General features: G+C 39.6%; 1 protein-coding gene across 1 annotated transcript; it reads right to left on the bottom strand.

Moving 5' to 3' along the window:
* Positions 1 to 701: 701 nt before the first annotated feature.
* LOC120058861 (complement receptor type 2-like) lies at positions 702 to 4,864 on the bottom strand. Its single transcript, XM_039007599.1, has 8 exons — positions 4,591 to 4,864; positions 4,137 to 4,233; positions 3,720 to 3,793; positions 3,024 to 3,266; positions 2,708 to 2,893; positions 2,348 to 2,444; positions 2,154 to 2,227; positions 702 to 972 (listed from the first exon to the last, which is right to left on the bottom strand). Exons 1-8 carry the CDS (start codon positions 4,766 to 4,768, stop codon positions 767 to 769), a joined length of 1,155 nt encoding a protein of 384 aa, XP_038863527.1. The 5' UTR covers positions 4,769 to 4,864; the 3' UTR covers positions 702 to 766.
* Between the last annotated feature and the right edge of the window lie 5,112 nt (positions 4,865 to 9,976).

Here is a 9,976-nt window from a genome sequence, read left to right as displayed (position 1 = left end):
GGGATGACTAGGGATGTTCTCTTGAAAAGGTTGTGAATTAGACCATTTCCTGTCCTGCTAAGAATTCTAAATGTAATTAGTACTTTTGAGTGTCAGGGAAAATGTATGAAGTAAAAAAGTACATCATTTGCTTTAGGAATGTAGTGAAGTAAAAGTTGTCAAAAATATAAAAAGTAAAGTACAGATACCCCAAAAAACTACTTAAGTATAACTTTAAAGTATTTTTACTTAAGTACTTTACACCACTAGATAAAATGGATTGAGTTATTATGGTAAAAGTTATTATGGTAAAGTTGTTGAGTTGGTGCCACTCAGGATAATGATCAATTGTAGCTGACTTTCATTTCTTCCGGTCTGTAAAACAAGATTTAAAAAAAATACAATTTTATACAATGCACTCCAGTTATGTATCAGCCAAGGCTACAAAGTGTTATATTGTCAGTGAATAGAACATTCAGAATTACTCACATTTACATGTGGGAAGGGCAGGAGTCCATTTCCCTTCCAGGCCACATGTGACGGTGCCTGGTCCATCCATCACCATGCCCCTATCACAGACAAATATCACAGAGTCACCAAACTTAAGAGACATTCTTGCTCCTCTTGTCAATTGAGCATTTAAATGACAACATACGTTTTCATTCTATTGTTTTTAAAGGGGATGAGCGGTTTGTTCCCTGACATTACTCTCGGGGCCAAGTTCTCAACACCTAAGGGGTGTTCCTAGTTTGCTAAAAAACATTGCAAAATAGTGGAGCTGGAGAAGCTATAGACTTGAAAAGGATTTGGAACCTTGGCACTCTGGAGGTGGATCACTCCAGGTCCCATCTTTGGTACAGTAGATCTCTCTCGCTCCAATCAGTTTCCCTACGCGACATCGATAGCCAATCACAGTGCTGTAAAAGTAAGGTGGTTCCAAATAGCCATTTGTCTCTCCATTTACCACCGTAGGAAGTTCAGCACACTGCACAGCTGAAAGACACACATTTACATGATTTACATGATTACATGACAACAATTTTGAAAATATTATGGTGACAGTATTGGAAGTTCAGGGATGTTATAAACTAAAACAATGATACCTAAAGCAATTGACCTATGACCCAGGTGTGATACTGTGTGGTGCAATAGGGTGATTCGGTTCCACGCCAGCGAGAGCAGAAAATATTTTGGTTATCTCAGACTGTTCTGGAAAATCTCACATAAAAACTTCATTGGGAGGAAGGATGCTTGAAAAGCTTTTTCCATTTGTATCACAAACCATCTTTGAGAAAATCATGATGAAAGTTGACATTTTAGGGCCTTTTTAGAGCTATACATGCCTCCTGTGAGACCCTATGATCCATGAACTGTACATGATACAGACAACATCTTGGTGTTATTATACTCCTTATAGTCTGCTCTAAAATATGGAGTATTTCTACATTCTGAAATACACATTCTCACATTAATTTATTCAACATTTTGCTTATTTGTAGACATATTGTTTGTAACAATACACTCTTCAAACATGTCAAATTTCTAAAATGGTCTCTCTGGTACTTTTAATGACATGACCCATTTTATACATAGAAATTGATATTATAGGTAATTAACCAATCACAGCCCTCCTTTAGGATTGCACATTCAGCAAGTCACCAGCAGAGGGAATTTCCCATTCACTGTGTTGACGGCTCATAAAATGTATAATACCGTCAGAATTAGCAGAGAGCCCACTGGAAATTGTATGTATATACTTGTACAGTATATATTGTTACAAACAATATGTCTTAAAATTAACAAAATCAAAAAGAGTAGTTTTGAGATATTAATATTTTCAATGTTGAATAAATGAATGTGAAAAATTGTGTTTCAGAATAAAGAAATACTCTTGACACCAAGATGTTGTCTGTATCATGTATGGTTCACAGATCATAGGGCCTTACAGGAGGCATGTATAGCTCTAAAAAGGGCCTAAAATGTCCACTTTCATCATGATTTTCTCAAAATTACTTTGTGATACAAATGTAAAAAAACATGTCAAACATTCTTCCTCCCAATGAAGTTGCTATGTTAGAATTGGCAGGACAATCTGAGATATCAAAAATATTTCCCGCTCCCTCTGGTGTGGAATCGCCCAGTAGCCTATCTAAAAAATGTATGTGACAGCCTACCTTCACAGACCGGAACACGCCCATCCCAGCCATCATTCATGCAATTTCTTACATCCCGTCCAACCAGTTGATACCTGGTTAAAAAATGGGTACAAAAAGTGATTTAATCTGGCAATGCATCATTTTATTTGTACACTGTAACAATTATGAGGGTTAGGCAGCCTCGAGAGAAAATAGACTAACAGAATACTTACCCCTCATTACAAACCCCTGTAGCTGTATCCCCAAACTGTACACCGGTATAAATGAAATCACCATAAGAGATCTCTCCAGCAGATCCACATGATTTGCCTTTGGACAAGAAACTTTCACAATTAATTTTGGGGGAAATAACAAAATACACAAACCTTCACTCCCACAGAGTGATATAATATAGACTAGCTATGGATCTGCTGCCACCTAATGGTTAAACAAGATAAGTGCAATCTCCTGAACACGCTGCCTATGAGACAGAGCAGTTGCATTTTGTTGAATGTTCTTTATGTACTATATACTGTGCATATACATTTAATATATTCTGAACATCAATAATACTTCTCCTTATGGGTTCTTACGTTCACATCTCAGAGTTACTGGCGTCCACTTCCCACTGACACAGGTACTATAGTAAGTGCCTCTTGCTCTCCCGTATCCCAAGGCACAACTGTAACGGACCCGTTCACCAGGACCAAAGTCTGTCTGTGTTATATAGCGGTCAGAAAGGTGTGCGTTGGGGAGGTACGGTGGTACTCTACATCTGCCTAAAGGAAAGGGAGATGGACCATTTTGACAATAGATAGAAAGTACATCTAGTATAATACCAATGCATCATAACGTGTTTTATATATTTCAATGATCAAAGAGACAGATCTTGGATGGTGTTATGTTTACCATCAGGCTTGGAGCTTTGAGTTATATCAGAGGCCTGACAGAGTGGGGGCTGGGGCTGCCACTGGCCATCTGGTCCACAGGTAAGCTGCTGGGCTCCAGTCAGGAGGAAACCCTCAGAGCAGGTGAAGGTCACTGAGTCTCCGACCTTGTATACTGAGTCAGCCTCACTCAGCTTCACACCGTTGGCCACAGAAGGATCAGGGCAGAACACTTCTGCTGGAACCACTTGTGGTTTACCTCCTACTAGAATGAGGACATTTCAAATGGTAGTGCCTTTTGTTTAATTCATTATTGCATCAATAATGACATAATTGTTAATGTGGCTCATTTTGGAGATGCCTCCATGGAGACAATGAGCTTATGCTTTGGTAAAAAGCATTGCAGTACAGTAGATAGGACTTTAGCCATGCTGTAGTAGCCTAAAGAAACGTTTGATTATGTGATATTATCCTGCTTTTGAGATGATGGGACAACTACGGACTGAATGTCCAAGGCCAACACGGTCAAGTCTCAACAGGAGTATCTTGATGTGTCGTGCCTACAATCTCTTAGACAAGTACAGGGTCATGCCAGTCTGGTATTTCATACAGCAGGGCTTACTACATTGATTAGGAGGTGTGTTATGTATCCTACTTAGAAAGGGATATATCTTATTGCTGCATATTACTGTAAGATTGGTAATTGAATGTTGCACACCTTCACAAGTGGGAATCTCTCCACTCCAGCCAGACTCTTTACACATTCTGTATTCCATCCCCTTCAGTGTAAACCTGTTCCAATATCACACAGGGGATGAAAACAAATCTCAGGCCTATTTCATTACATTCAACACACTTCCCACTGGGCACGGACCTCAGTTCAATGTCTAGTTCTTATAACATTTGGTTGAGTTTTCAACTAATGTGAATTCAACGTGAAAACAACAAAAAATGTCACTATGTCATTTAGTTTAAAAGTTAGGTGAAAAAAAAAATGAAATGCCCTTCTTGATGACTTTTTGCAAATCCAATCAGTTTTCCACGTTGATTCAATGTCATCACATAGATTTTTGGGGGTTCAAATTATGTGGAAAACACATTGATTGAGTCAGTTTTTGTCCAGTGGGTTACTTACCCCTCATTGCACACTGCATATGCCTTGTCCCTGAACGAAGCCCCTGTGTAATCGTAGTGTCCATTGAACAACTCCCCAGCAGATCCACACATTTTCTCTAAGGAGAGGACACATTAGAAAACAGCAGAGCAGTCAGGGAACAAATCCAGGGTGGATGTGCCAAACTCAACATAAAGACTCATACAGAGAAGTGTTAAGCCGGCGACACTGCAGCCCTCAACGACTGAAGAGAATATACATTCAACTTCCCACATTTTCTCTCTTTGCAACCACCAGAGTAGTGTCAAATGATAGCTCCTTGCCACAACAATCTCATCCCACGCATCACATCAGACTCAGGCAGCGAGACACTTATCATAACCATAATGATATGATGAGATGACATTCATTGAACCAGTGTTATGCACAACAACAATATACTGAGCTAAATGCTTAGCTGTAGCTTATTACTTACTTCCACACTTCATGGATAACCTTGTCCATTTTCCAGCTTCACACATGATAGAGCGACTGCCTTTGTACTGAGTGTAGCCCTCAGCACATCTGTAGAGGACTTTAGCTCCTTCGCTGAATATGTTTTTCTGTCTCAGGTATTTGTCCCTGACTTGCATGTGTGGAAAGGACGGCGGCATACCACATTTCGATGGAACTTCAGCTGTTTACAAACAAATGAGCCACACCAGAGAGGTAAAGCAGAATCAGAATCAATCAAGTTAGCCAACATTGATAAAAAAAAATAATAATAATAACTATTGACTTTCTGGTTCATTAAGAAATAAACTTGAATGTGTTTTTGGTTGTTGAGACAATTACACTATGTCCATTCCAAGCTTATCTTAAAAAAAATAAAAATAAATATTTAAATATATTTAGGCAAGTTAGCTGGTTAACTCATTGATCCTGCTTTGTAGTACTCATCAACAGTGGCAATTTCAATCACTGCATTAATTCTACAATTTACATTGTCATTGTTACAGTGGTCTGTGCAATGTTATGTTTACGAATATAATAATCTTACCTGAGGGATGTATGGCAATTGATAAAAAGAACATGATTTTATACCCCAGATTCATCATTTCATCCACGTTTATTGTGCATTCGGATCTGTAGGCCTACCAGTTGAAATGTGCTTAATAAAATTCTATCTAGAGTAGGCTGTATTTTATAGTTGGAGGGCGGAGTAGACATGTAAGTAGGCTTATATCTATTCAGATGTTTATTTACGTCAGCTGCTTAGGCTTTACTCACGGGGCGTGTTCGTTTTGCATGGCCTGTTGCCCCGGGTGGGCGGAGTTTGCACATTTTAGACCATTCCATTGGTCCTTAAGTGAAATCTCCCCCCAACTGGGTCACCGGGCCATGCAAAACAAACTGGCCATTTAGTAAGCTACACTGTATAGCCTACAACCTGTGCTTTCCCACTGATATTTGTAAATCATGTATGATAAGTGGACTAAGATGCACTCCAAAATAGGAGTGAGTCAAAGTTGATATGTTTTACATATCGAATTTCCTCCTGAAATTCTAGTTGCACACATCTGTCAAGATAAGAGTGGAAAGCTCTACGGCCAATTTAACTTTGGGGACAAATCTAAGGTTCAAATACAAAGGCACAAGATTAAAAAAAGAAAAACTTGACAGAACATGATTTGTTTACACTAGCATTGTCTGCCTCTTTCTTTCTCTTCACTGATTTCCCCTCCACTTCGGATCCTCCAATTTAACCCACATTTCTGCTCTAGCCTGTATTCATGTTGCAGAGCAGGTCCACAGAAAGCAACACTCCCATTTTAGTAAGATTATACAATTCTAACTTCTGCACACAAAATGCAGTGAGGCAAGATCATACCACTGAACTTTTAGTGGGAGCACTAGTTTACCACACCCTCTGTTCTGTACATGCTTTGGACAGACAAAATATGTTTCCTATGATGGTAGTTAAACTGGCAGGGCAAACCAGTTTCCACCCAATCCAGTTCCCACCAAACTTCTTATTATCAAAACATAACTAATATAGGTCTAGCTTGTCAACTTGTTTACTGTTCCCAATTGTATTTGTACAAAACAAAAATATAAACGCAACATGTAAAGGGTTGGTCCCATGTTTCATGAGCTGAAATAAAATATCCCTTACTTCTCTCAAATGTTGTGCAAAAATGTGTTTACATCCCGGTTAGCGAGCTTTTCAACTTTGCCAAAATAATCCATCCACCTGACAGGTGTGGCATATAAAGAAACTGATTAAACAGCATGATCTTTACAAAGGTGCACCTTGTACTGGGAACAATAAAAAGGCCACAATGCCAAAGATGTTTAAAGTTTTGAGGGAGCATGCAACTGGCATGCTGACAGCAGGAATGTCCAACATAGCTGTTGCCAGAGAATTGATTGTTAATTTCTCTACCATAAGCTGCCTCCACAACGTCATTTCTGAGCATTTGGCAGTATGTCCAACTGGCCTCACACCCCAAGACCACGTGGAAGCACGCCAGCCCAGGACCTCCACAGCTGGCTTCTTCACCAGCCACCCAGACAGCTGATGAAACTGTGTGTTTGCACAACTGAAGAATTTCTGCACAAACTGTCAGAAATCGTCTCAGGGAAGCTCATCTGCGAGCTCGTCGTCCTCATCAGTGTCTTGACCTGACTGCAATTCGGCGTCGTGAACAACTTGTGGGCAAATGCTCACCTTCGATGGCCACTGGCACTCTGGAGAAGTGTGCTCTTCAGATTAATCCTGGTTTCAACTGTAAAAGGTAGATGGCATTGTGTTGTGTGGGTGAGCGGTTTTCTGATGTCAATGTTGTGAATAGTGTCCCATGGTGACAGTGAGGTTATGGTATGGGCAGGCATAAGCTACGGACAACGAACACAATGGCATTTTATCTATGGCAATTTGAATGCACAGCGATACCGTGACCAGATCCTGAGGCCCATTGTCGTGCCATTCATCCACTGCCATCACCTCATCTTTCAGCATGATAATGCACAACCCCATGTCGCAAGAACCTGTACACCATTCCTGGAAGCTGAAACTGTCCCAGTTCTTCTATGGCCTGCATACTCACCAGACATGACACCCATTGAGCATGGTTTTGGATGCTCTGGATCAACGTGTACAACTGAATGTTCCAGTTCCCTCCAATATCCAGCAACTTCGCACAGCCATTAGAGGAATGGGACCAAATTCCACAGGCCACAATCAACAGCCTGATCAACTCTATGCGAAGGAGATGTCGAAGCTGCATGAGGCAAATGGTGGTCACACCAGATACTGACTGGTTTTCTGATCTACACCCCTACTTAAAAAAAAAGGTATCTGTGACCAACAGAAATCCATAGATCAGGGCCTAAATAATTAATTTTAATTGACTGATTTCCTTATATGAACTGTAACCCAGTAAAATCTTTGTTGCATGTTGCGTTTATATTTTTGTTCAGTGCATTTGTGTAGACTAGCCATGTTATCAACATTTGATTACTGATGAACCACTCATCCAAAGGACAGGATGTCTATAGGCGGAGTACTGATTTATTTTGGTCCTCAGTCTGTCATTGGTTTATAGCAGGGGTATCAAACTAATTCCATGGAGGGCCTAGTGTCTGCTGACTTTTGTTTTTTCCTTTCAATTAAGACCTAGACAACCAGGTGAGGAGAGATCCTTACTAATTAGTGACCTTAATTCATCACTCAAGTACAAGGGAGGAGCGAAAAACCCACTGACACTCGGCCCTCCGTGGAATGAGTTTGACACATTTATAGAAAGCACCATTTAAATTCCCTACACAACATCAGAAAACCCAACAATTTATTTCTATTCCAACTATAGTTCAGAATTGTCCGAATTTACAAATACAGTAATACAAGTTTATATATGACTCATAACATTTCATTACAATGTCTCCACACCTTAAAGTCTTGTTGGTTTAGGTAAATGGTTGCTTCGAGTGTAGTACAATGCAGTCTTGCGAAAGATGCCCACCGATACACAAACAAGGCTGTGAAAGCGGTAATGCGTGACAAGGACGTTACTGTTTCCAATAACAGAAATGAAAAAAGTAATAGAGTCAAAGTTCTCACCTCATTTGCTCACATTGTATATGGACTTATTTTTCTACTGCATTATTGACTGTATGTTTGTTTAACTCTGTGTTGTTGTAAGTGTCAAACTGCTTCGCTTTATCTAGGCCAGGTCGCAATTGTAAATGAGAACTTGTTCTCAACTAGCCTACCTGGTTAAATAAAGGTGAAATAAATTAAAAAAGGAGGCACCCCTGCTGATTGAACCAAATAAATACTTCCTGTGAGAATAATGTACTGTAATGCTTCAGTAGTTCATGCTATACACAGACACTGAAGTTTCAGATGGTAGTATAACAATGAACCAACCCATTTCCCCTATGACACACCAGTCTGGAAACATTTGAACATTCCCAATCCCCTGCTGCCACCGTCCCTTTACGTCTTTGAGACACTTCTTGTATTAGTCCTCTTTCACAGATACTGTAGGTCAAATATAAGAAGATAGAGTCATCTAGGTTATTATTCCCAAAAGCCACTCCCAGAGTCTTGCCCCATAGCCAGGGTTCTGCCACAGGCTTGCCCTGGCTTTAGAGAGAGACAGGGAGTTGTAGTGGAAACATCTAAACAGGATGACACCTCCCAATGAGCTCAATAAATCTGGCCACATTATGTACCAGAAGTCAAACTGCCATGAGCAAGATGTTCTGACAGAGTACAACATAATTTCTTCAATAATTTACACTTACATCAGATAATTCTAGTGATCTAAAAATATCTTACAGCATCATACCATTATATCATTCAGTATGTTGTAGTCTTACAGGCTACTGACTTCTGCCTACTTATATAATAACATTGTCTTGTAAGAGCCACAAAAGTAATGTTGCTAAACACCGGCACAGAAGCACTTTAGAGCAGCATTGATTTTAACATTATCAATGTGGCAGTAATAAACAAGATACACATGGTTGGACACAATCAGTGAACTGTAAGTATGAAAGTACCCATCTTCGCTTACGCTGTGCTTTTTCAAATGTCAGTATAGCAAATTTAAGAATAAATATTCCAAAATGTTGATGCATGGAATATTAACTGTAACTACAGTAGTACTGTCTAAAAACTATTTCCCCCCTTAAATCATGTTGCCATTTTAGCTGAGGACGTGCAATGGATGCATCGATAATGCAAAGAAATGGGTGTTTCATAACATGGCCATGAATATGTGACAGAATTGCAGTGTGAAATGTGAACTCTATACACACACAGTAATGTAACATGTAAAAGTAACATGTGACTAACTAAAAACATTAACTCTTAAGCCAAAATGTTAAATCCTGTATGGTGGTCTTTCAGCATACTCTCACTGAGGAAACAGGGCTGGTCAAGTATGAGAATGTTCAAAATAGATGATATTCAACTATCCAATTAAAGGGGTACATATACTGAACAAAAATATAAAAAGACAACATGTAAAGTGTTGGTCCCATGTTTCATGAGCTGAAATAAAAGATCCCAGACATGTTCCATACGCACAAAAATACATTTCTCAAATGATTTTCATACTTAATTTATGCACATCTCTGTTAGTGAGCATTTCTCATTTGCCAAGACAATCCATCCACCTGACGGGTGTAGCATATCAAGAAGCTGATTAAACAGCATGATCATTACACAGGTGCACCTTGTGCTGGGGACAACAAAAGACCACTAAAATGTACAATTGTGTCACACAACACAATGCCACATATGTCTCCAGTTGAGGGAGCGTGCAATTGGCATGCTGAATGCAGGAATGCCCACCAGAACTGTTGCCAGA

The sequence above is a fragment of the Salvelinus namaycush genome, chromosome 14, assembly GCF_016432855.1.
Source record: "Salvelinus namaycush isolate Seneca chromosome 14, SaNama_1.0, whole genome shotgun sequence".
NCBI classification, from domain to species: Eukaryota; Metazoa; Chordata; class Actinopteri; order Salmoniformes; family Salmonidae; genus Salvelinus; species Salvelinus namaycush.
Note: the sequence above shows the minus strand (reverse complement) of the source record. Positions and strands in the feature narration are given on the sequence as shown.